We start from the raw sequence: 27,857 nt of genomic DNA, 5'->3' as shown, positions 1-27,857 counted from the left end.
ATACTCACTTTAGTAAAAAAACACAAACACTAAAATCATTATAATTAAAACAACTGCATTATGTCAAACCTAAACTTGATTGTTCATGTAGCTATTGTAATTAATTAGTGAAAACACTATTGAAACCAACACCCAAAACATACAAACTAACAATACAATAAATCTAAAATAACATAATCCAATACATAAAAAAAATTTCAATACAAATTAATTAAATTATATGAAAAAATGTAAACCACTTAGAAAAAATATCTCAGAATTACAAACAAACCATCCATTAGTATAACAACATTTATCACAGTTCATACAACTGTATAAACTTACATCAACCATAAAAAAACACAATAAAAAATAAAAATAAAATTACATATATTTAAAACTGACATAACTACAATCTACTCAACCACCATCAATTTGATTAGGTTTCTAATACATTAAAAACAAAAAAAAAAAAGAATTTAGAAGTAAATATAAAAAAATACGTAAAAATTTCAGATATATAAAAAATTTCTCAGGCATGCCCATACAATCATATAGAACAAACAAATCGAATGTATAGTGATCTTGTTATTTGTAAACACCAATTCAAAATAATATAATTAAATACCTAAAAAATACAAATAAAAAATACAACAAATCTAAAATAACATAATAAACTAATTATAAAAAAGATTACCTCAAAATTACAAACAAAACAGTCATTGCCAAATCAACATTCATCATCAACTACTAAAACAACAATAAAAATAAAAATAGAATAACATGTATTCGAAAACTAAAACTAATTCAAATACTAAATACCAACAACATCATAAACAAATCTTAACTTAACTATTAACAGCAATAATCCTTGAATAACTGCAAAGTCAACAAATTCCTATAGATCATAAAACCATTATTAAAATTAGAACAAAACTATAAGAATACAAAAAAAAAAAAAGATCAAGAAAATCAAACTAAAAACTGCATACACTCATCAATCACAAAATCAAGTATAAACTTAAATAATAAACAAAACAATAATATAAAATAATTACAGAATCTTATATACTATAATTAAAAAAAACCATTTAAAGCCCAATTTTAAATCAACTTTAGAATTTCTAAATCTTCCCCCAAACTTTAATTAATAACAACCTGCATAAATTGAATTTAACAAATTTAATAAATAAATAAAATAATAGCATTACTTACAACAAAAACATTCTAACACATGATCAATACCTTCAAAAAAATAAAACTTCAATTTATCAAAATACAAATCACAAAAGCCCAACTACCTGCAAGTCTCAAAAGAGATATTAATAGTTCAAGTTGTATACAATAATTTAATTAAAATCAAAATACTTAAATATTTAAATTTTAAAACTATTGCATAATAACAAAATAACATAAGATATCCACACTCACTTAACATCACAGATAAATTTTCAGACTCCACAAAAGTTTCATCTTCTTATTACATATCAAACACTCCATCTCATATAATCACAATATATACAACCACCATCAATTTGAGCAAGTTTCAACTGCAGTAAAATTAAACCAGAATTAGCAAACTAAAAGTAAATACCAAAAATACACCTAACTTTAAGATATTTATAGTATTTTTTAGATATATACAAACAACAACAAAAATTCCCACCATGAATAAAATCAATACTCATAACCATTATAACAACAATCCAAAATCAATCCAAACACAATACCAAAACTTAGGAACCATGAAAATGATAACTTATACAATACATGCAAAACAAAAATAATAAAACAAACAACACATATGCATACAAAAAACAATAAAAAAATAACTCAAACCAACGATTAAAATATGACATAGTTTTTCATACAACTAAAAAAAATTCAAAAATAATTTAACAAACAAAACATAAAAAAAAAAAAAACACTCACCTTACAACAAAAACACAACTCCAATTACTAACCCAAAACAAAAAAAAAAAATTCACAATTGAACCAAAAAAGTTACCATGCATAAAAAAAAAAAAAACACAATACACAGAAAAAAATCCAAACAAAAAAAAAACCCACAAACCATCAAAATAACAATATGTATAATATATGAAAAATAAAAACTACAAATCACAAAATACTCATACCCATAAACAAAAACATCAAAATTATTTGAATTCTGAGTTAACCCACCTGAAATTACTCCATCCACAAAAAAGAAAATAAAAAATGAACAAATGAGACTAAATAAAGAAATCAACCTGAAACAAGAAAACAAAAAGAACAAAGAAAGTCTGACACAATGAGAAACAAAAGAGAAGCACGAAGCACACTACACACCAACCTTGAAAACAATATCATCTTAAAATCTCAAAATAATCGAATAATCATATTGTTTTTACATTATTAACATGACAGAGAAAAACATCAAAAGGGGACAATTTTTATATATTTGTATAGATATTTCTAGTGCAAACTTATTAATTTAACCATTGCAATTATCAAATTATTTAAGGATAATAACGAAATTTATGATTTTTTTTATGTATATTATCTTTTTCTAATAAAATCTATGGTATTTTTTTGGCAGTATCATTAAAAATCTTTGTAAATGTTTTTACTTTCTTTTTCTTTTTTTTTTTTAAATGAATGGAAAGAAAAAATGAAAAAAATAAAATTTTAATTAAAAAATTAAAGACAAATAACAAAACGTAAAAATGTTTATCAAAACAAAGCTTAAATATAATCAAATTATATTATTTGATTAAGTAAAAATGAATATGTGCAAAAAAAAAAAATGGTATTACTATAAGTATTATACACAAATCTTATTAAGCCTAAAACAACAAACACAATAATACAGAAAAGATTTATCGCAATAAACCCATAGCAATAGACAACAATAAAAAAAATTTTATGTGAAAAACCTTCCAATGTAAAGAAAAAAAATCATAGACCATCAAAAAAAATCTTTACTATCAAATAATGGATATACAAAGTTTTTCTCTAGCTAAAATTAAAGCTAATCAATAATTAGAGAGACAATTGAAGAAATCTCATCAAATAGGTAACTTAACAAATACACCTTGAATTTGTTTCTAAAGAGCTTCAAACTAGATCTTCATCATTTAAAATGTAAAACTCTAAATCATAAACCTACTGATAAAATTTTTGCTCAATTGGACCATGGATTGACTTTCTTTCAACCAACTATTCTTTCTTTCTTTTCTCTCTATTTTTTTAGCTTTTTTTTTCTTTTTCAATGCACTTACTCATTGCCAAAAATACAACCCTCACTTCTTTTATTACGTAAAGCTTTCTTAGGGTCAAAGACAAAAGGCTTAGGGCCTTTTCATTGGCTAAACAATTAGGGTTAGACCTTACACATTCATAATAATCTTCCCTTCCAACCTCATTAGAAGGAAATTCATTACCATAACAGTTTTATTTGGAACTTACTTGGTCAAAGAATCTATTCTAGTCAAGTTACTGCAGAGTTTAAGTTTTTTCTTAAAAAGTGTCTTAGTAAACATATTTGTTGCATTCTTATCAGTATATACTTTTTTCAACTGCATCCGTTGTTCTTCAATCATTGAATGTAGTCAATGATATTAACATCAATGTGCTTTGTTCTAGCATGGTACATAATATTTTTACTCAAATCTAAAATACTCTAGTTAACACAAAATATCAAATACTCTTTCTGATTCAATCTTAATTCAAAAAGAAAATATTTCATTTAAAGTATTTCTTTACTTGCTTCGGTTGTTATAATATACTCAACCTTTATAGTTGACAAAGTAATACACTTCTATAACTTAGACTGCCAAGATATAGCTTCTCCTACAAAAGTGAACAAATACCTTGAAATAGATTTTTTACTATCAAAATCACCTACCATGTCAATATTAGTAAACCTTTCTAGAACTGGTTGTGAAACTCCACAACTCAAGCACATTTTTTAGGTGCCTTTCAAATATCTAAAAATTTATTTCACTACTTTTCAATGAATTTTTCTCTGATTAAAAAAAATCTGCTCACTACACTAACTGCATGAACAATGTTAGGCCATGTGTAAACCATAAGATACATAAAAAAATCAATTGCAAAAGCATAAAAAATACTAGATATAGCTAGTTGTTCTTCTTTAGTCATCAAACAAGATTTCTTACTTAAATGAAAGTGATTGGTAAGTGGACTGCTAACTAATTTAGCATGCTGCATGTTGAATCTACTAAACACCTATTTAATACACTTTTTCTATGATAACTACAGCTTTTTAGCTCTTTTATTCCAAATAATATCTACACCAAGAATCTATTTTATTGGATCTAAATCTTTTATGTCAAAAGACTTAGATAATTATTCTTTTAACTTGTAAACTATACTAGCATCTTGTCCCATAATTAACATATCATCAACATATAATAAAAATAAATAAAGTTATTATCAAAATTTTTTTATATATATATACAAGGATCTGTTGCCGTTTTTTTATAGCTATGGTCCATCATAAAAGAATCAAACTTTTTATACCACTATCACGGAGCTTATTTTAAGCCATACAAGCTTTTCTTCAGTTTGTAAACTAAGTACTTTTTTCCTTTCACTTCAAAACTCTTAGGCTAATCCATATAAATGTAATCTTGTAAGTTACCATACAAGAATGCAGTTTTAACATCAAGTTACTTAAACTCAAATATTCAAACTAACTGTTAATCTCAATACCACTCAAATGAAACTTATCTTTATAACCGGAGATCATATGTACCATTTTTCGTAATGACTCTATTTTTTTTTATTATTTTTAACCAGTACTATCTATTATGAGTAGTCTGCACATCTTGAAAGCTCTCTGACTCTCTCTCATCGGTAACTAAAATAAAATCTGAACTTGGATACTTGATGGATGGTATGTACTCTCTGGTAAATCTTCTAGGCTAAGACTCTACACTGCCTGATGTCGAAGGTGGTTTTTCCTATTCAACACTCTCTGGTGGAAAGGACTGTTCACCCTGTTCAACACTCTCAAGTAGAAGATATTGTTTTTCCTGCTCAAAACTGATTGCATCTAGCTCATTATTAACTATGGTTGGCTCATTCATATCTTCAAGTTCTATTTTTTGCTCATTTTCACTATGTGTAGCTATATTTTATGAAAATTTTGTCGGTGTTAAAACATCACACTCAACAGTAGCTCATGTAATCTTCTTATTTTTCTCAGGTCTGTTATGGTTTCTTTTTATGAAAGATCATATCTTCGCTTCTAACTATTTTTTTCTTCACCAGATCTCATACCTTGTAGCCAAAATTTTCATCATCATATCCTATAAACACACATTGTGTGGCTTTACTGTCAAGCTTTGACCTTTGCTTTTTCAACATATGTATGAATGCTTTACACCTAAAAACTTTCAAGTGAGAGTATGAAATATTTTTCTCTGTCTACACTCTTTCTAGAATGTCAAAGCCCAAAGGAACTGATGGTGATCTGTTAAGAAAATAACAAGCTGTGTTGACTACTTCACCCTAGAATGGCTTTGGTAATTTTACCATCCTCAACGTATATTTGACTTTTTTCATAATGGTGCGATTCATCCTTTCAGCTACACCATTATGCTACTATGTTTCAAGTTTTGTCATTTCATAATGAATCTTATATTTTGAACAATATTCTTCAAAGTCTTTGGATGTGTATTCTTCACCATTATTAGTTTGAATACATTTCAAGAGTAACTTTGTCATCCTTTCCACCATGACATGAAATTTTTGAAAGTATTGTAGTACCTAGCTTTTGTTTTTCAATATATACGCTCAAGTCTTACGTGAAGCATTATTAATAAAAGTAACAAAATACCTGCTATCATTCAATAACTCAATCTTAATGGGACCACATACATTAAAATGAATCAATTCCAATATGTTTTCTTTTCTCTAAGAACACTTATAAAAAGAAACTTTACGATGCTTGCCAAATAGACAATAATCATATAAATCAAGAAACATATCTTTGGTCAAGAAAATGAAAGACTACCTTATCAAAACCTGTAACCCATTCTTATTCATGTGTGTTAGCCTTTTGTGCTAAGTATTTGTTGAAGCATCATTCTCAATGGTATTTATCTTATTGCCATTCAATTGCATCCATGTCTTATACATTATGCAGTATAGATTTTCTTTTGCAACTACCATAGATCTTTTGAGAAATTTTCACCGCACATTCTTTTGTCAACTCTCATATCCTTTCTTATCAAGGACATTAATAGTAAGTAAGTTTATTCTCACATCTGGATGTATCTGACATCCCTCAAAGTAACATGTAGCCCGTACTAGTTTATACAATAATATCATTGATCCTAACAATTTATGATACACTCTTATTTTCTATCTTGGTGCAATCACTATGTGTACAAATCAAAATAACTGAATCACTATATAAATTCACTACTACAACATTGTCATCATCTAAACTCTTACCTTTTTTATTTTTTCACTCTTGCTTTAAGATTTTGCAGTATCATTTTAAATGATGTAGTTTACCATAATGAAAACACTTTACTCTATCTCTGGACTTGGATCATGTCTAGACTTACTACGACCTTTTGATTTCTAACTTCTGTTAATGTTTCTATCTCTATTCTCTGTGACAAAAGCTTGATTCACAAGGTCTAAATCGTTTTGCTTTGCTTCTTCATTAAACATACTGTCTTTTACCATTTTCAATGTCGCTTTATAATTAGGAGTTGAATTAAGAACAATCACAACTAGAGTATTTCAACTGTCGGGCAATAAACCTAAAAGAAATAATGCTTTCATTTCATCATCCATCTTAAGCTCCATAGTAATCATCTAATTAAATATATATTAAAAATTACTCAAGTACTTTGTAATTGAATCCATGTACTTTAAAGTTGTAAGCTTTTTAACAAACATAACTATATTCATGCCTGTTTTTCTCTCATACAATGCTGTCAATTTTTTTCAAATAATGTGGGCATCTATCTTATATGCTATATGATGGAACACACTGATATCAACTACTTTTTTTATTGTGGTCAGCTTCTTTTTGCGCGTCTTTCTGTTTTTATCTTTCATATCTACTGACTTAGTTAAATTACCTAATACTAACTCATATAAATCTTTACAGTATAAATGATCATTCATCATAGCTTCCAAATTGAATAGTTTGATATTGTTGATAAAATTTTAACTCAATCAAATCACAAATCGATTTTCATTCAACTAATTCTCCTTTTTTTCTTTTCTTTCTATTTTTCTTGACATTTTTGTCCCTTTTCAACACTCACTTGTCACCAAAAACGCAGCTCTCACGTCTTTTATTACTTAGGGCTATCTTAGAATAAAAATGAAAAGACTTTGGATCTTTTAATTGGTTAAACAATTGGAGTTGGACCCACACTTTTCTAACGAATCTAACGGTTGATAATCTTTTTTAATATAAGTACAAACATAGCCGTACAAAAATACCTTATACTTTCCATTTTTCCTTTCCTTTTGAAAGTATGGGGTTTTACGAGGCAAAATAACATGTTGACATGGTTTTGAAAATTAAATACTAATGCACAAGAATTCCCTGAATTCCCTTTTTCTTATGAAATGAAATGACAAAAACAGATAATCCCAAAGCTTTTTTTTTTTTTTAAGACCTTCACATTTATATATATATATATATATATATATATTTATGTATGTGCGCGCGTGCGTGAAATACAATAAACTCACACAAATAACAGAGCGAGATCTGCCAACATACATGATCAAGTCTATGCATTAAATAATACAAATCCAGATAATAAAGAGAAAACACTTGAATTAAAAAAGACCCTGAAAATAATATTGATCCAACCAATATTAGTGTGTATGTGTGTAAACAATCACTGTTTTGTTTTTCAAGGTTTTGGTTTTGGTCTGACTTGTTAAATATTGTGCTTTTCCGTCCCTGCAGGTGCTATCTCTTGTGAGTGATCGCTGATGGAAGTTCCGTATTCGCTGCTCGCCCTATATTCCTGGCTTGACAGTACTATCTGTCTGAATTTCATCATGTCAGCATTGTATGAACTGTTGCTGTAGTCTGTGCTTGCGCCAGAGGAATAGATTGAACTTTGGCCTGGCTTGATGCCCTCATTCAGGTCATCCAGGGAAGAATCTCCTTCCAGGGCACGTACTATCTGCTTTCCATGATGATTTTATATATAAACACACTTATAAAATGTAATATCTTAGAAAGGCAAATTATGAAAGTTGGAGATCATTGCAAACCTGGCTCATTTTTGGGCGCTTTCTGGCTGAATGTCTGATGCTGGCAGCAGCACAGGCTACCATGCGTTGCATTTCATTATGGTTGTAGTTAAGCTCCAAGCGTTGATCAACCAGCTCATCATGGTTTCCATCCTCCAGTGCACGAGCCAAAAGTGGTCGAGCCTGTTCATAAAGTACATTTATTGGAAGGAACAGAACAACAGTGGCAGCATTCTTTCTATGGAAATATCTTGCAATGAAAGGAATTTATATTTGATACATTGCTCCGTATGATTCTTTTTACTATCAAGTAATTATACCCCATTTTGCTAAATCATAGTGATAAGATCTGATTTTTTGGCAATTAATGCATCAATTTAAACTCTAATGCAAGTATTAATTTTGGAGAATATAGAGGGGGAATAGGGTACGGACCCAATCTACTAAGCTGTCCTCCATTACATTAGTAGGATCAACAGGTTGCTTTCCAGTTATGAGTTCTAAGAGCATGACTCCAAATGAGAAAACATCAGATTTCTCTGTCAACTTGCCGCTTGAGGCATACTCCGGGGCCAAGTACCTACATTAGAACAAAAAGAAAAATCAAAACCATTAGCGGGTGGGTTCTGATTTCCACTTTCCTTTATGAAATATGTTTGAATTAACATCTTCTATTTATTTTCCAGTTTCAATCTTTCTTTTCCTCAAACACATTAATCACATAATGGCCATTCACTTTTGTGTCTAGATTCAGTTCCTTACCCAAATGTTCCCATCACACGAGTTGAGACATGAGTGTAGTTATCAGAAGACAGCTTAGCCAATCCAAAATCAGCCACCTATAAAAATAGTCTCGGTTAGTATTGCTAACATAGATACCCTGATCCGAGATAAATAATAACAGTAAACTTGGTAGTTTTTATATCATTGGATAATTGAATTTCAATGGTGTATTAAAGAAGTGGATTTAATTTGAAGAGAAGATACCATGGCCTCAAAATTGTTGTCAAGGAGAATATTAGCTGCTTTGATATCACGATGAATAATGCGAGGATGGCCTGCATGCATAATTCAACAAAGAAATGAAAACCTTAACAAGAAATGGAGAGGCAGAGATATAGAAAGAAAGAGACAGGAAATTCCTTACAATCTTCGTGAAGATAAGCAAGCCCTTTGGCAGAACCTAATGCAATACGAAGTCTAGTGGAAAAATCCATGACTGGACGATCCTTTCCTGCGATGGAAAGTTGTAATGATTTTAGGAGTGCAGAACTTCAAGAATCATTGCTATAAGTAATTTTGTTAGTATTAGCCATCATAAGATACCAACATATTCTCCCCATTTTTGGAAATATTCCATTCGCAAAGCTTAGATCATTGTTTGCTTAAATCTTTTCTAGAACAAATGTTCATCCTTTCTGGTTTGGTCGTTTTTTTTTTTCACAGCGAAAGTACCAAATGAACCAGGGTGAAAGAGTGCAAGCTTCAAATTTCTTTGTGCAATACCAAAGAAAAAGGATGATGAATGAAGCATAAAATTAATTTACCATGGAGATGATATTCCAAGGTTTTATTTGGAACGAATTCATACGCCAACATCCGCTGCGCGCCAGCAATACAATATCCAACAAGTGACACAAGATAGCGATGGTGGACACGGCTAATTATTTCAACTTCAGCCTGGAATTCTCTTTCTCCCTGTCCACTACCAATTTTTAAACTCTTAACTGCAACCTCCTTTCCATTTGGTAACACACCCTTGTGCACATATCCGAACCCACCTTGTCCAAGTAGATTGGCCTGAGAAAATCCGCCTGTAGCAGCTGCCAGCTCCTCATAAGTGAAAGTACTCTTATTGAATCCAAGAGCAATAGTTGGTGGTGGAGGTGGCAAAGGAGGAGGATGTGGGCCAGAGAAATCGGAGCTTGCTTCACCACTGAAAAATGGTGGTTGCATTGGGGATGGTGAACCCCAGCCACCACCACCACCAGGTGGTGGTGGAGGTGGGTGTACTTTGACAACATGGTCTGCCCCTTGAAAACCATTGCCCCACTGAGGATTCTGTGAGCTGTTATAATATTGATCACCACTGGCTGTGAATAATCCATACAATAGTAACAGATTTATAAGCCATATAAACATTTTACCGTTTCTCAAATCATAGAATGGATATCAAAGCTAGGTCCAAGATTCAAAAGAAGATAAATAATTGATCATGCATATTGATTTTCAAAGAGAACTTTATGGCAAGTATTTGTAAAATTCCAAGCTTTCTTTTCCAAAGTTTCATCAATGAAGAAAGACAGCATTCCAGATTAAAAACAAAGGCCATTGCCTCGGTAGCAGGAAAGAAGGGTATTCTTTATCACCTTTAGCTTCAGGAGGTTGGTAGTACTGCATTTGTGGGTGGCTTTTCTTCTTCTTCTTCTTTTGCTGAATGCATCTTGCTAAAAAGATGATAACAACAAGGAGCAGTAATCCTGCCCCCACAGCTATTCCTATAATGATTTTTACATCCGTGTTGTTGTCACTGGACGAATTTGTGGATGGTGTATTATCATCATCAGAAGAAAAAGTGTTTGAATTGGTACCACTACTTTTGGAAGGAGGTGGGGGAGAAGGGTTGCTGCTATTTTTAGGAGGTGGTGGAGGAGGAGGAGAATTAGTACTTTTATTAGGTGGTGGTGGTGGTGGTGATGATGATGATTGTTGTGGAGGTGGTGGGGATGGTGATGATGATGATGATGATGACTGTGGTGAAGGTGGTGGGGATGGTGATAGTGGTGGTGGTGGTGGTGAGCTTTGAGGTGTTGATGATGGTGCTGTTGAGTTATCCTGTGATGAACTTGATGGTGCTGGTGAGCTATCTTGTGTTGAATTTGATGGCGGTGGATCAGGTGGGGAGTCTTGTGATGGAGAATTCTCAGGGGATGGTGCCATTTGCGAACTTCCAACCAAGAAACTCCACCCCTCCCTTATTTGCCAGGCTCAAACAACTGAAGAACCCTGAAGAAAATTGTGAGGTTTAAAGCAAGGAAATTTTTATAGATGCAGGCCATTTAAGATCATATATTGTGGCCAAGTATGATACATTGATCTTATAAGATGAAATTCATGAATTGATCTTATGTTGCACTATTTGCTATTCAGTCATGATTGGAAAAATTTTTTGGTTAATGAATCAATAGATAAAAAAGGAAAAATTGCAAGAGAAAACAGGTACCTGAATGAATAATAGAAGGGTTCTCAAGGGAAAGAGAGAGAAAAGGTGTTGCATGGTAAAATTTCCATACTAGTAAGGGGACTCTGTCGTTCCCCGTTGGCTTCCTACAAAGCAGGACTTCGGGTTCTTTTTCTCCCAACTTCTTGGCTCTGCCACCCTTGATTCGTTTGAGTTGGTTACTCTTTTTTAGTTTTTTACTATTTCCTGCCTTGCCTTGGCCTTACTGAACCTGTTGCAAGCTATATTTTGTTTCAAAAAGAGACCTAAACAGTGAATATCAACTTCAACTACAAAAGTTGTCTCCAATATGTGCGCTTATTTTCACACTTGTAACAAACAAAACCTCACACACAGACAGAATCACTGGCCAAATCTTACCACCCAAACGCGAAGGTAATACAGAAACAAAAATATTAATATTGAATGATTAAAAACTTTTATGGCTTTGAGAAGGAAAGCAAATCCAAGACAAGGTCTACACCTTATAAACAGAATTATTTGCTATTTTTCATTATGTAATCTCAGTTTTCCAAACACGTTTTCCCACGAGTTGTTTTTCTAGGAACATCATTAATTTTAATCCACAAAATGTTTACAAAAAATAATTATCATGAATTCGATTATTGATTCCATCATAGACCATAAAAATTTTTGTGTCGGACCAACTAGGAAGATGAAATGTTCAAACTTGGACCGACTTGCTTATTATAACACTTGTAGGCTTGTATGATTCAAAAAATTGTCACATTTTGTTGCTCCATTTCTGTATCATAAAAGGGAATTCACACTGTCATGGACAAATGACACATGGAAGAAGAAACCACTCGTGCTGCAATCCATACTTTAAGAGCTAGAACTTCAGAAATTTTCAGTTTCAAGACCAAACTGAAAAAAAGAAAAAAAAAAGGTATCCTAAAAACAAATATCTTGTTTAAGAGAAAGTAAAGGTGAGGCTTGATTAAGCATGTACTTCAGTGACCTCACCATTTAACCAACAATGACACATTACATGACACTTTGAGAAAGACTGTCCAGACAATTAAGCCCTGTCTCGAACCAATGGATGCCTCACTGATACGAGGCTGTTCACATAGGGAAGATACCTAGTACATGCACCACCATCCGATGTGCATATCAGTTCCATCTTTTGTTCTCTCACATGATAAGCAATCACCTTCCTCCCAAGTGCAAGTATCAGAATGTCGTCATTAATGCAGGTCAAAGCCCTGCAGAAACTCCCCACATTATCACAGGTAAGATTGATTACAGACTTCAGGCTCATATCCATATTCCCGTGAATGTATATAGTGCAGTCATCATCTTGAAGATGAGGCAGAATGTAACACAACTCCCCATGCATCATAGTTAAAGCACCAAATTGACCACCAGTGAGAGGAAGTGGCAGAATCCCATATTGCTCATCGTTCAAATCAAAGGCAAGAATGACACCGGAAGAGGATTCCCAATAGACAACTCCCTTCATGTAGTATCCACCATTATGCAATTCCCAACTATCAAGCTCACAGCATATCGTGTCAGACACTCTCCAAGAGGTTGACCTCGATGAATAAATCTCAAAATAGACAACCGGATGATCAGGAAAAGTAACAGCACAGACAAGCTCATATGATTCATTAAATTTTAGTGGATGTGGCTCAAAAGCAAGTACAATGGCTGCCTCAGCTCCATGATAGAAGCTTGGCTTAGGAAGCATTTTCCATTCCTTGGTCACAGGGTTGCAAATGTAGTAGACATTGTCCACAAAACTTTGGCAACAAAGCAGACCGTTGCAAGAGGTTCTGATATTGACAGGCTCAGGCAAGAACTTCAGAGATGGATCAGGAACGCCATAAGCATCTTTATTAAATGAGATGAAAGAAGGATTTAGACTAGCAACTTGACAAAAGAGACCAGTAATGTTTTTGAAGTAAGTAGTTTGCCTGTGGGCAAAAAATGGATTGCTTATCCACAGATCCCATCCTTTGGAAACTGTTCTGAATCTACAGAGTGATTTTGCAGGGAGAAAATGAAGAGCATGCTCCCTCAAAATATCTTCTAAAGATGCTTCCTTCTTCATGTTCATATGTTCCGGGGGTTTGGCGTAGTCCTCCGGACTCTTCTTAGCTGTGGACTTGCATGAGAATATTGGAAACTAAAATATAAGAACAGAAAGATATTCAGAAAGGTTAAAAAGGAGCAGCAAACAAATTCCATCTCTCTTACTGTTTGAAAAATGCAGAAAATTTTATAAAAGGCCAATCTATCCGATCTATAAAAGATTTTATGGACTACAGAAGCCTAAGAACTTATTTCCATGAGAGATAAAGCAAGATGGGGTCACTTGTTTATTTTACTCATCAATGATCAAACAAACAAATTTTACTTCAAACTGTTCCAGACCTTTTAAATTACAAGACACAGCTTAAAGAAGATAACAGCACAAAAATACTATTGGCATTGCCATGTTCTCACTGTTAGAAGTTAGAACTAGAGTGAAAAAATTCCAAAATCATACCTCGTTAAAACTGTCATCACTATCCCACTTTAAATCATCTGTATCTTCAAGTAAGTAAAAGTCGTCTTCCATCGTTTTCTGATTATTACTCTCCAAATCTTCCATAAACTGATTATCACTCTCGAAATCAGACATAATCCTGCAGGCACAAGTTTAATTAATCAGCAAAGAAAAACTGAAATTTGCAGATACAGCTTGGGATGTTATGATTTGTGACAAGACACTACAATTACACAGTAAGCTTGTAATTACCCTTGATTGAAACAAAAGATTTGAAGAGGTTTTATCAGAACAATTCAAAAATGAATAATTCAGCCACCGTCACACCTTACAAACGGCATGGTTTACATTGCAAAGTATATAACAAAGAAAATGGACAAAAATGGAGATGATGTGGGAAAGTCAATCAAAACAAGTTTAAATCTGATTATGGAAATTGAGAAAGAATTAGCTAAGAAGTTACAATAAACTACTCTTCTTCTGATACAAACAAAATAAAACCAAATATTTTTTTTTTGAAACGATATATTCAAGGAAAGATTAATCAATAGTGAAAAAAAAATTGCAGTAAAAGTCAATTGTTTGGACCCACACAAGAAAACAGAACACGTAAAATAGAAACTTGGCACCAAATTTACGCTATATTCCACTTTTCCGGAAAATAATGGAAATTCAGTTGAAGAAAAATTTTCCTTTATTCTCATTTTCTTACTCGTTTCTCTTTTATTTTCTTAGCAAACAAACAGAGATAATCAAGAAAATAAACCCAAAAAGGAAAAAAAAAAAAAAAAAAGAGGTACAAAAGCAATTCAAGAAAATAGAAAATTAATTAAGCCAAGTCGATATATTTTGTGGGACGCACGGAAATAAACATGTTAAAGAGAAACAGAATCTCAAGCATGAAGTTTACAGTACTTTACACTTCATTTCGTTTTCACAAACTAAATGGAAATTATATCGACGAAAAGCCTTTAAATTTTTTCGTACTCGTTCTCCTCTATTTTCTTAGCAAACAAACAGAGACAAGAAAAGAAACCAAACCTAAAACGTATTAAAGAAAACAGAGAGTGCAGAGGAAGGCGCTTTTCTCAGTCGTGTGTATAGAATGAAAAACCTAAAAAATAAATACAAAAATTAAAAAAAAAAAAAAAAAGAAAGAAGAAAACCTTAGGAAATTTGATCAGTTTTTCAAAGTTCTTCAAAAGGAGAGAGTGATAGAGCGGACTCTGGTTTTATTAAAGTCGTTTAAACGCAGTTGAGACATGAAAGTCTAAGACAGCATGTATATATAGGGGAGAGTAGAGACCGGGGCTTTACACGTGGCTTGTTCTTATTGGTGATAGGGGATAGATATAACTTCATTATTGGGATGATGACTAAGAACTTGCTTGGTAAGTGTTTATCAGGTCAATCATAAAATTTTGATTGGCTGCTTTCAGAATAAGTAGGAAAAAGATCAAAAAGAGTAAACTTGTGTCCAACGTTTCTACTTTTCCTCGAATGCTATGCTTTGCTGGTAATTTTTGTTTTGTTTTTTTAAATTACTTGGAATTAACACCAAATTTATTAGCAATAATTGTATAAACTAATTATTTAAATACATTTTAGAGTTAAATAAAAATTTGATAAGAAATTTACTGATCAAGATTAACTTATGATATTTTTAAATATATAAAAAAATTTACTAATAATGTTAATTAAATAAAAATTAATATTTAATATAATAAAATTAATTGACTTTTGAATCACTTGATATGAGATTGAAATTGGTACATTAAAATTACAAATTTCAAAAAATTTATATATAATAATGTCCTATTCATTCAAATTAAAAAAATTATCGTGATGGGACATTCAACATAAATTAGAGTAATATAATCTCTAATATATCATATTAGAAGTGCATATTTTTCAAGTAAATTTGGGATCATAGAAGTTGCTCCAGTCTCTAATCAAGATGTAAGCATAAAAAGTTTTATTGATTGCATTAGAGACCAACTAGAGGAAAGTGAGCTTAGTTTATTTTTATTCTTTATTTATTTATTGGTAGTGAACTAATTGTTGGATAAATTAAAGTTGGTAATTCTATTTTTCAAATGCTAATATGAAGTCATCTTTAAATTCTTTACAGATCAACTTCCTTTTGAAATTTCTTTAGAGTATGCTTTTTCCTAAAGTGAATCCCACCAAAACTGTTGATTTCGTCACCAAAACAGAAATGATATTCTATTACTACTAATATTTTTACCAAAACATAATTTTAAATGAATTTTATAACTTATAACTGGTGTTGCAAACATTAGAATGTGCCCAATACATAGGCTTCACTTTTAAAGCAGAACAGATGCAGAAATTCATAAGAAAAAGCCAAAGCACCTGTCAGATTAAATCAATTTTCTATCATAGGCAATCCTTACTACAAGCAGCCTAAAAGAAAAAAGAAAAAACATAAACATATACCAAAAGTTGCACTAATTTATATCTTCCTGATTATGATGAGCAGAGATTGTACATGATGTTCTTCTCAAGACCAGACAGTATCGCATTCGCAGGAGAAAAGAGGCTAGCTAGAGCTCAACAAGGCTATTCACATAACCAACGATTGCTGCATTTGTATCAATGTTAATTTCACCCAAATAATTGGAGGCCTTTTTCTTCATATCATAAGAACAAAATATGTTCCCATTTTGAAGCAACACTACATCACCACCTACAAACACTACACCTCCGTGACCATGACCATGACCATGACCATGCCTACCTGAATAATTAGATGATTCTGCAGGCAGTGGAATATCTAGATTGTTTTCAGGTCGCATTTCTACCCAGGTCCTGGCATTACTGCACATTTGCATGGTATTTGAGTGAGTATTAGACAGCATATTCACAACTAATCCCTGACCACGTACATGAACTGCACAAAGCTTTCCATTTGTCATGCCTAAGGCCCCAGGTGCAGAAGAGAGGAGCTGAGACCGCTCCGAATTGAGATCAAAAGCAGTAATTCCTTGCCTCGACAGCCAATAAACAATGCCATTTACATGAACACCTGTCTTTGGCAGGAGCTTCCTATCAGCAAAGCAAATCTCACCAGAAGTTCTCCATGATCCTTTTTCAGAGGAATATATCTCAAACTCATATCCACCAAGTTCAGATGGAAAGGCACAAACCAGCTTATAATCAGCAAAGAAGTTTAGTAATGATGGTTCGAATACGAGCACTACAGCAGGGTCAGGCCCATGATCAGCATCTGGTTTTGGAAGTTTCTTCCAATGCTTGGTAACGGGATTGCAGATGTAGTAAGCCAGGTAACCAGAACGCCCCTGGCAACAAAGTAGCCCATTACAAGAGGTCCTAATATCAACAGGTTCAGGCAGAAACGATAAAGATGGGTCTGGAACACCATAAGCCATGGGGTCAAGAGACAAGAATGATGGCATGCCTGCTTGTGTTTGATAAAAGAACCCAGAGGTAGAACGGAATGAGTTTGTTTGATTGTGAGCAAATAAAGGTGTTGATATTTGAAGCTTCCAGTCACGACAAACTCCAGTGCACCGAAAAAGCGATTTAGCAGGAAGGTAAGGAAGTGCATTCTCCCTTATTACATCTTTTAGATCCATGTAAATCTTGCAGTTCTTGTTCCCATAGAAGTTAGTCAGCTTCTTTCCTCTATCCATTGAACTTGAACTTTCCCCACTTCTCACACTGCAGCCTAACCTCAACAATTTATCAGATCCTTCAACTGACAAAAATAAATAAGTAAATGAATAAAACCCTAAATAATCACCTACCGACATGAATGGCAAAAATCTGAGGCAAAGTTATCGATACTAAAAATATATGTTCATAAATGCTTAAAAACCTATTCACAGTTCAACGATGACTCAAGTTGGGATCACTACAAAATCTACCTTGAGAAATCAACAGGTGTCAGTATCATCAAAGTTTTTTCAAACGAATCCTTCATGCTAACAAACCTTCCCATTCTTACGTAGTACCAGAATTCCGTACACATCACCACACCCCCAATTTTACTTCACTGCATTCAATTTTTTTCCAGTATTTACAAGTGAAAATTTTTATTGCTGAAATCCGTATATTAAAAGACAAGAAGGTTTGAATGTTTGATCAACAAAAAGTTTCCCCTTTTACTTTCCCCCCTTTTTTTTTCTCAGCAACCAAACACATTGTAATCAACCTAATCAAAACCTAAAACCTAAGAACTAAATTAAACAATCAGATCCTACTTGTGAAAAAGAAGAAACCAAAAACAGCAAACAAAAGAAATCAAAAGAAACAAAAGCTACATTAATTATAATTATAAAGCTTTAAAATTTATAAACAGAAGATCAATGATCGTAATTAACGAGATAATCAAAGAAAAGACAGCGATTAAAAGAAGAGATTAGTGAGAAGCAATACCTTATATTTGTTTTTGTTTTGATATATTTGTTTGATCGACAAGGAGCTTTTTGATCGAGACTTTGGAGAGAAGTTTTCATCCTGTTTTGGGCCCTTTTATTTTTCTGGGTTATATATAGCAGATAAAATTAATAACGACCAGACCAGACCCTAACTTAACTGGAACTTGGAGTCTATGGGACTGTTTGGATATGCGGATTGCATAATTATTGCCGGAATTAGTATTTTTTCCTTCTCATTTCTTTAAATAAATAACTGTTTGGTAGATTTGTTCACACGCAGAGTTACTTATATCCGGTATATAGGTTTGAATAGGATACTAGAGATAAGTTTTGGAGTGCGCTTAGTCCAAGACAATTCATAAATTTATTTTTAAAATTTTGATAGTGGATATTTGATTTTTATATTTAATTTAAGATAATTTGATTATAAAAAAATATATTATATTTTTAATAGTATTCAAAATCTCAAAATTAAAAATTTACATTTTTTTATGATATTTTAAAATTTTTGAGAAAAAAGTTACATTATTTCTTAATTTAACTTGAATAAAAAATTATCATAGAGTCATTGTTTTTTTGAAAAATATGTCTGGAAGTAACTAAAACTCAATTGCAAGTAAACCTAACAATTTGAAAGATGATATGATGACACAATACGAAAATGACACTAATAAAAAGCATGAAGATAACACAATTTAAAACTTCAAAAAAAAAACTATATATAGGTTTAATAAAACTAAAATTTTATATTTTATGTTTTCGTGTCGATATTAATTGTGATATGTGATTTTCATGTAAAACACGACACGAATATAGTATTTTATATGATACGATGACACGAATTATTGGTCTAATTGAAGGTTTTTGTTAGTGACATTTTTTTTATATTGCAATTAAGGTGTTTGGCATAAAGAAACACCTTAATTGATAATTTTATGATAAATCTTTTTTTATCTTAAAAACTATGTTATGACATGAATGATTGTCAGTCATAATATGATAAGTGTTCATCAATTAAGACATTTGTATGAAAAATGCCTTAATTAGTTATCAATTAAGACGTTTTTTCCTACAAATGCCATAATTGTCGCGTATTAAAATTTTATTTTTCCTTTCAAAAATTGTGTTCTGACAATATGAACATTATAATGTCTAATCATAAAGCAGAATAGCCCTTATTTTGTACATCAAATAAGGAATTTGTATATATGGAACGCCTTATTTGATGTTTTCATCGTGTTTCAATACTTAATACATTTTTAATTTTTATTTCAACATATCTCAACTCATAGCATTTACTTTTCTTTTTAAACCAATTTCAACTTTAACATCCATCATTTAATCTCTATCCTGTTACGTTTATCTTCATTTTTTATAAAAAATGATATGTATACTTTTTTATTAATCTTTTTATCTAATCTGCATTATTTGTTGCTTTTCAACTTTTTTTTTTTCATATTTGTAGATGTTGTTTAGATCTAAATTTATGTTTCCAATATAATTGCTTTGTTTTATGATTTTTTTTATTTTAGCTCCTTCATCCAGAAATATTTTGTCGTTGATTTATATTTTCTTTGATGATGTTTGATAGATTCGATGTACCATATGCTAAGATTTGCTTTCCATTTATGTTTTCAAATTTTACGATATTTTGTTTTCTAAATAGTTATGGTTGGTTTATCATTAAGAATGAAAATGCAATTGGTTACATTACTTATGATACATTTAAACCAGATGAAAACTTTGTCGCATTTGTTATATTTTGTTGTGATAACTTTATTAAATATGAATATTAGAAAACGACGTAGATGATCTTATGGTAGAACAACTTATAATAAACTATATATTAGAGAGTTAAACATAAATGCAATGATCTCTGAGAGCTATAAATATTGCGTAGATAATACTAGAATGGACAGAATAGCTTTTGTAAAATTATGTCATTTGCTTAAAACAAAAAAGGTTTATAGTCATCTAAGCATATGTCAATAGAGGAACTAGTTATTAACTTCCTCCACCTCATTGCCCATCATACAAAAAATAAGGTTGTGAAGCTTCAAGTGGCCAGACTTGAGAGATGATTAGTAGACAATTCCATTATGTGTTGAATTCTATTTTAAGATTGCATATATTATCGTTTAAAAAACCCAAACCAATACTAAAAAATTTTACAGATAATAGATAAAAATGGTTCAAGAATTATTTGAGTACCTTATATGGGACATATATTAAAGTCAATGTAGATGCAATAGACAAACCTAGATACAAGACTAGGAAAAATGAAATTGCTATCAATGTCCTTGGTGTTTGCACCTCATATATGCAATTCATATATGTTCTACTGGGATATAAAGGTTTTGTAGCAAACGGTAGATTGCTAAGGGATGCCATTACACGTAGAAATAGGTTGAGGATCCCATAAATTATTATTTATATTATGTTCATTTTATATTATTAATGAAACACCTTTTTTTTCATATTATTAATGTTATTGATTGGATAATAGGTAATTATTATTTATGTGATGCCAGGTACACAAATGAGAAAAGATTTTTGACATCTTATAGAGGTCAACAATACCCTCTTAGTGATTGAAGGACAGGACTCCAACTAACGACCCTACAAGATTACTTCAATATAAAATACTCTCAAGTAAGAAATTATATCAAAAAATATTTTGGTATATTAAAAGCTAGATGGGTAATTTTAACAGAGAAGTCATTTTATTCTATAAAGACACAGTGTAGAATCATTTCTACTTATTGTCTTCTTCATAAATTTGTTAAGTCTGAAATGGCTCTAGCCCTTATAGAAGGTGATGTTGCTAAAGAAAATATTAGCTAACCAGATGATTCTAAATATCAAATTTTGATTACGCATGTTGAGACATCTGATTATTGGACTCAGTTTAAAGATAATTTGACTAATAAGATGTTCACCCATTGGTTGCAATCTCGAGGATAATAACATTATAGAAATGTTTTGTATGCTACAACATTTACTCAATGGTTTTTATTGTATGTACAATATGGTTAAATGTAGAATTTACTTTACATCAATGTTGAATATATTATAATTTGACGTACACACTTCTTTGTTTTCTTTCAATGTGTATTTGTTTATTTAATTCTTTTAATAGTTTTTTAATTTACTATATTGATATTGTTGCATAATGTTTAACTATGTGATTAGGAATTGAACATGTTTTCATCGTATGCCAATCCATCTCAATTGGCCTAAGGCCTACCTAAAAAAGGAAATGAAAGTTCAGGTTTATGTAACCATTCATAGACTTAGTATGAGAATTCCTATCTTGTTCAATGTCTACATTCTTTGCTTGAAAATCCTAGATGAAGAACGGATAATAGGACATTTTGTGTTGGATATCTAGGTTATATTAAATGCATGCTGCAGTAACTCATTTTTCTTTCATAATTTAAAGCCACCCACATAGAATCCAAGGTTAAGTTGCTCAATAGACAATATTATACAATTTGTGAAATGAAAAATTCTAGTGGATTTGGTGAGAATGATCAAGAAAAATGTATCATAACTAAGAAAGAAGTTTTTGATGAGTGGATTCAGTTAAGTTTTTTAAGATTACATTATGGCTTACTTTACTTATTTACTTTTTCTTATGGGGTTTTGTTTGATTCGTATTTGTTTAAACTTTTGGCAAGTACATCCATATGCTAAAGGGTTAAAGAACAAACCTTTCCCATTTTTTGAAGATTATAAAGTGATTTTTGGATTTGATAGAGGAATTGGTCAAAGAGTCGAAATAGCTACCGATGCAGTTGAATCATTGAATGCTAATGAGGATGCTTACTTCTCTCCAGAGTTTGATATACCGAAAGAAATGTAGATAGAGGAAACGATGAAAAAAAAATTAGTTTTATTGTTTTGAACAATGCTAGGATGATATTGTTAGGCAATAAGCATTCTAGGAGTGATGATGGACTATAAAATGAATCTCTTCTATCCCATTTAGGGTTATGACATGTATATCTATATCATGAGAGAGTATAAGTATATTTACACATAGCTAAATATACAACTATTGATAAGATATTTTAATACATCCCCTCAAGTGATGGGGGAGAACTCTACAAGAGCTTATTCTTAAATGGATGAAAAATTAAGGAAAAAAGTCCCTTGGTAAATATATCAGCAAGTTGTGATTAAAAACAAACAAAAAAGACTTGAAGAAAATGTTTGCAAACAAAGTCTTGAATAAAGTGATATGAGGTCTCTATATGCTATATACGAGCATGAAAGATTAGATTGGCAGCAAGTTAAGTAGCACCCATATTGCCAAAATATACAGAACAAGGTAGTACAAGAGGAAATCCAACTTCATCAATATATAAGAAATCAAAAGTAAATCTCTAAAAGCTATAGAAAAAGCCATATACTCTACTTCAATACTAGATTGAGTAACAGAAACTTGGTTTTTAGTACACCAAAAAATAGGATTGGAACCTAAGAAAATACAATGACCCATTGTAGAACGTCTAGTGTGTGGACAACTAGCCAATTAGCATTAACATAGCATACCAGATTCGGTGTAGTTCAAAGAAATAATCGAATACCATAATTTATAATTTCTTTAAGATATCTCTATATTCATTTCAGAGCCTGAAAGTGAATATCACGAGGTGCATACATAAATTAACAGACTTGTTGCATAGCATAGGTAATGTTAGGTCTAGTAAAGGTAAGATATTACAAAGCTTCAATAATAGTGTAACATTGTGATGCGTTTAAAAATAAAGTTTTATCATATAGAGAAAGCTTCTTACCAATAGTTACTATAGTAGAAGTAGGTTTGCAGTTTTTCATACCCAACGTGAAAGTAGAGATAACATCTTTGTTTGTGTCAACAATAAATGTTTAGGTATACGATGTGCCTTTATTCTAATAAACTAATGAAGAAAACTAAGATTTTTCATTGAAAACTACTAAGAAAGCTGTGAAATGAATGAATGAATAACACTTACTGAAGAGCTTATAAGAATGACGTCATTCACATAAAGTAAAAGTAACATCATGTCAGATGAGAAATGCCATATGAACATAGAAAGTTTTACTTGACTACTTTTGAAACTAAAGACATGAAGAGCATAACTAAATATTTGAAACCAAGCTCGTGGATCTTGGTGAAGACCATAAAGAGTGCGATGTAATTTACAAACATGATAAAAATGATTAGGGTCTATAAACCCTGATGCTTATGCCATATAAACTTTTTCATGCAACTTACCATGTAAAAATACATTTTTTATATCTAATTGCCTAATGGACCATCCATTACTAACAATAATAGAAAGAACAATTTAAATAATTGTGGCCTTAACAATAGGGCTAAAGGTGAAGTCAAATTCAATAAATTTTAGTTGTGTGAAGCCTTTGGTCATTAATCTTACTTTATACCACTCAATGGTACCATCAACTCACTCTTTGTTTTGTAGATCCCATGACAACCAACATCATTCATGAATGAATTATGAGGTACTAAAAACTAAGTATTATTTCACATCAAATTAGAATATTTATCATTCATGGTTGAAATTCATTTTTCATCTTGAAATGCTTTTTTGAAAGATCTTAGTTCAAGAGATGGATAATTTGTAGCATGTAAAGAGTGTGATACTTTGAGCCTTTGAGTATCATCTTGACTTCATGTAACCATAGAATTATGGTTTTAGAATTAGAAGAACTGGAGGCTTAGATGATAGTTGAGCAGAGGGTGCCAACACAGTCGTATCAAGTTTAAAAATAGTTATATTTGGGATTGAAGCATTTAGTAATGGTTCTGACACAATTGTAGTAGGAGGTATGGGTAAAAATACCTCAAAACTACCTTCAAGAGATGTAAAAAAGTTAATGGGATGAGAAAGAATCCTAAGAGCTGTAAAACCAGAACATTTTATAAAAAAAAAAAAAGCAATTTTCATCAAAGATAACATGCCATGAGATATTAACCTAACCATTAAAGAGGTCTAACTAACAATATCCTTTATGGACTAAATTATACCTTAGGAAGACACAATGAGTGAATTTTGGAGAAAGCTTATCTTATCAATAAAAAAACTAAATAAAGATAACAAGTACATCCAAAAACTCTCAAATGATTGTAGTATAGCACAAAGTTAAATAACACCTCAATATGAGAACAATAACTGAAATAGGAAGCTAATTGATAAGATAAATAGCTGTAAAAAATTTCTCGAGCCAAAGAGATCATGGTAAGAAAGCTTGAAGCAATAGAGTCAACTCATTTCCTCAATATGTCTATGTCTTTGTTTTGCTAAACCATTTTATCCATAGATATGTGGACAAAAAATTTGAAGAGAAATATCATGGTGAACAAAAAGATTTTTAAAATCACTCTTAACAAGCTCATTAGCTCCATCACACTAAAAAATTTTTATTTTGTTGCCAAATTGATTTTTAGCCATAGTCTTAAGATTCTCAAAACAAGTAACATTATCAGAATGATGCTTCCATGGATAAAACCAAGTATAATGATTGAAATCATCCATAAAAATAATATAATAGTTAAAATTAGTAACAATAGCAGTGGATAATGGCTCCTAAAGATCACAATGAATTAATTTAAGAACATTAGATGTTATCCTAGTAGATAAACCATAAGGCAAACGTTTACTTTTTCTTATTTGACAAGTTACACAAATTAAGTTACAAAAGAAAGAATCCTTAAGATATATAAACTTATTAGATTTTAACTGTGTTTTAATCTTACTAGCTGGATGTCCAAGTTATTGATGCCAAATTATTCCAGAAACTGAAAAAAAAAAAAAAAACTACCACTAAACAAAGCTTGTTGGTCGCATTGCCTCATACCAACGAATCGCTCTACATTTCTTGCAGAAATCATATAAAGGTTGTGAATTAACTGGTCCATCCAGAAGAACATTTCTCATATAAAGATCCTTAATAATAAAACCCCAAGGAAAACAATAGAAACCACAGTTATTATCTCTGGTTAGCTTAGTAATGGACAATAAATTTTTTTTTAATGCTAGAACAAATAGAATATTTTTCAATGCTAATTTTGTAAAACCAAGACATATAGTAAAATCACCAATACGAGTTATGTTTAAAGAATTACCATCACAATAAAAACACTTTCATTGTTAGCATAAGGAATGGATTGATGTACCAATGATGGATTGGAAGTCATGTGACTAGTAGCACCTGATCTACCAGCCAGTAAGCATCATTGTCATTGTCTATTAGAGTATTAAGTGAAGCATCATTTGAAGTAGTAGTAGAAACATAAAGACTAGCAAAAGAATTACTCAGACTATGATCAAATTTATTATAACGATACAGACATGTTACAGCGATATAGTTGAATTGGTGACAAATCTGACGCTTTATTTCACAATTTGCATGTTGAGAATGTAGAAAGTTCCTGTTATCTTAGTTATTTGATTGAAAGTCTCATTGAGGCATATGATTTATATGAGAAAAAGATCGAAAATCATAATGATCATACTTTTGATAAATCTGTCCAATTTACCTAAAATTATTGTAAGGATTATTGAAGTACTGATCTCGACTATTTGGGTGAGTTACTGTAGCTGTCTCATGGGAACTAATAATGGCATTCATAGGTTATGATGACAATACTAGCATCCTTTTTAAGCGTTGCTCATGAACTAATAATTATACTTTTAAATCATTAAAGGAAATAGGATTCTCTCTATTTTCAAGAGCAAAAACAAATGGTTGATATTCAATAGTAGTTGGTAGTCCATTCAAAGTATGAGTGATCAATTCTAAATCAGAGATAGGATGACATATGACTGTTAAATTATTAGAAATAGATTTGATCTTGACAAGATATTCTTCGATAGACATAGTTCTTTTACTTAACTTTGTAACTCATCACTTAACATATCTAACTTTACTTGACATTATTGATGAAAAATAGTTTCTAAAGTTATCTAAACCTGGTGAGAAGATGAAAAACCCAAGACTTGTGCTTGTGCACTTAGCGATAATGTTACCTACAGATAAGAGAGAATAAATTAATCTTTCTTCACCCACTCTATATATGCAGGATTGGATGTGGTTTCATTATCTTTGATTATTGTTTTAGTATGAGGGCCAATGATGCCATCAGCGTACCACATTAAATCACTACATAATGAAAAATGTGTTATTTAATCACACCAAAGCAAATAATTTTTTAAGTTCAACTTAATGGAGATAAAGCTGAAAATATTAAAGAAGAAAAAAGACAATATGAAAAAAGATTGGTGGTTGGAAGCCTTTTAAAGGTTTAAGAGATAATATATTATAAAAAAAAGTTATTAGAGTATAATAATAAAAAATAATTATTTTTAGATCTGAGAAGAAGATAAATATTTGAATTAGAATTGAAGATGTGGGAAGACAGAAGGACGTCGCTCTGATACCATGAAATGAATCTGTAAAAAACAAATGTTCTCTCCTATCCCATTTAGGGTTATGGCATGTATATTTATATCAGAAAAGAGTACAAGCATATTTACACATAACTAAATGTACAACTATTGACAATATATTCTAATAGACTAATGGCTGATTTGGTTGATAACATTGGCAAAATTGGTGCATCATATGATATGACTATGAATGTGATGAAAGGTATTTCAACTTACTTCCAGACAAAAGTCGAGAATACAGATAGAAATAAGTCACTTTTCAATGAAATAATGCAATTACACAAAGTCACACCTAATGAAATCATCGTTGCTAGTGAGTATATGTTGAAAGAAAATCACAAAGTTGAGTTTTTTTTTACTATATTAATTGTATCTAGAAGTAATTACATTAGGAAATAGTTAAACGGATGTAATACATATCGCCCATCGTTTGACTTTACTCATCCTAGACACACATAGACTACATTTTATTTGGTATACCATATTCATACAGTAATTTTGTAAACATATTTATTTAATAAAGACAGGAAAGGTTTAGTTGTAAATATGCAAATTGCGTGACACATTATACATTTTTTTATTTATAACGAATATTGTACTTATATGAATCAAATAAATATTTGTATTAATATGAATTTCATATTTGTATTTAGAGAACAAAAATCATAATTGTTCGAATGACCACGCAATTTGGATTTATATATCACACATTTGTATTGATAGAAGAATGCTTGGTGGTCAACATTATATGTGTCTTGATATAATGCGAATGATATAAAACAAATATAAACTAATAAACCAATCAAAAAAATCCAATCATCCTACCTTTACAAAAAAATTAGAACAATGTAATGCATATATTTACAACCAATCAACATTGTCCAACATCAAGGTTTAGCAAAACCTAATACATACTTAACCCTTTCTTTGCGAACTTCATCCAGTTCGTCTTTTGTAAAGCTTCTTTTATTCTCCCATTATAAAAAAATTTTAAAAAAGTCAATGTC

General features: G+C 31.1%; 3 protein-coding genes across 7 annotated transcripts; all 3 read right to left on the bottom strand.

Annotated features, from left to right (window-relative positions):
• Positions 1 to 7,689: 7,689 nt before the first annotated feature.
• LOC111292082 (proline-rich receptor-like protein kinase PERK4) lies at positions 7,690 to 12,064 on the bottom strand. The gene is made up of 9 exons (XM_089766640.1): positions 11,453 to 12,064; positions 10,599 to 11,235; positions 9,777 to 10,322; positions 9,377 to 9,463; positions 9,217 to 9,287; positions 8,992 to 9,068; positions 8,665 to 8,809; positions 8,251 to 8,412; positions 7,690 to 8,159 (listed from the first exon to the last, which is right to left on the bottom strand). Exons 2-9 carry the CDS (start codon positions 11,167 to 11,169, stop codon positions 7,908 to 7,910), a joined length of 1,911 nt encoding a protein of 636 aa, XP_089622766.1. The 5' UTR covers positions 11,170 to 11,235; positions 11,453 to 12,064; the 3' UTR covers positions 7,690 to 7,907.
• Positions 12,065 to 12,260: 196 nt separating this feature from the next.
• LOC111293142 (F-box protein At5g49610-like) lies at positions 12,261 to 15,254 on the bottom strand. 4 transcript variants are annotated; one of them, XM_022885905.2, is made up of 3 exons: positions 15,134 to 15,254; positions 13,968 to 14,106; positions 12,261 to 13,604 (listed from the first exon to the last, which is right to left on the bottom strand). In XM_022885905.2, the coding sequence occupies exons 2-3, from the start codon at positions 14,100 to 14,102 to the stop codon at positions 12,492 to 12,494; spliced, it is 1,248 nt and encodes a 415-aa protein (XP_022741640.2). In that variant the 5' UTR covers positions 14,103 to 14,106; positions 15,134 to 15,254; the 3' UTR covers positions 12,261 to 12,491. The 4 variants fall into 4 exon arrangements, with proteins under 4 accessions (XP_022741640.2, XP_089622767.1, XP_022741641.2 ...); XM_089766641.1 differs by lacking the exon at positions 15,134 to 15,254 and adding an exon at positions 15,009 to 15,029; XM_022885906.2 differs by lacking the exon at positions 15,134 to 15,254 and adding an exon at positions 14,220 to 14,511.
• Positions 15,255 to 16,320: 1,066 nt separating this feature from the next.
• Positions 16,321 to 18,566, bottom strand: LOC111293004 (F-box protein At5g49610-like). Of its 2 annotated transcripts, none has more exons than XM_022885679.2 (2): positions 18,390 to 18,566; positions 16,321 to 17,679 (listed from the first exon to the last, which is right to left on the bottom strand). In XM_022885679.2, the coding sequence occupies exon 2, from the start codon at positions 17,642 to 17,644 to the stop codon at positions 16,535 to 16,537; it is 1,110 nt and encodes a 369-aa protein (XP_022741414.2). In that variant the 5' UTR covers positions 17,645 to 17,679; positions 18,390 to 18,566; the 3' UTR covers positions 16,321 to 16,534. The 2 variants fall into 2 exon arrangements, with proteins under 2 accessions (XP_022741414.2, XP_022741413.2); XM_022885678.2 differs by having other exon boundaries at positions 16,321 to 17,709; positions 18,390 to 18,529.
• Between the last annotated feature and the right edge of the window lie 9,291 nt (positions 18,567 to 27,857).

The sequence above is a fragment of the Durio zibethinus genome, chromosome 10 (assembly GCF_047325235.1).
Source record: "Durio zibethinus cultivar Kanyao isolate XHJ-2024 chromosome 10, ASM4732523v1, whole genome shotgun sequence".
NCBI classification, from domain to species: Eukaryota; Viridiplantae; Streptophyta; class Magnoliopsida; order Malvales; family Malvaceae; genus Durio; species Durio zibethinus.
This window is presented reverse-complemented; position numbering and strand designations above follow the sequence as displayed.

Coding starts and splice junctions, on each gene's coding strand:
- LOC111292082 (XM_089766640.1), bottom strand. CDS start 11,169: ATGGCACCATCCCCTGAGAATTCTCCATCACAAGACTCCCCACCTGAT. Junction 10,323..10,598: donor CCAACCTCCTGAAGCTAAAG/GTGATAAAGAAT, acceptor GATTATTCACAG/CCAGTGGTGATCAATATTAT. Junction 8,810..8,991: donor CGTGTGATGGGAACATTTGG/GTAAGGAACTGA, acceptor GTTCTAATGTAG/GTACTTGGCCCCGGAGTATG.
- LOC111293142 (XM_022885905.2), bottom strand. CDS start 14,102: ATGTCTGATTTCGAGAGTGATAATCAGTTTATGGAAGATTTGGAGAGT. Junction 13,605..13,967: donor GTGATGACAGTTTTAACGAG/GTATGATTTTGG, acceptor CTTATATTTTAG/TTTCCAATATTCTCATGCAA.
- LOC111293004 (XM_022885679.2), bottom strand. CDS start 17,644: ATGGATAGAGGAAAGAAGCTGACTAACTTCTATGGGAACAAGAACTGC.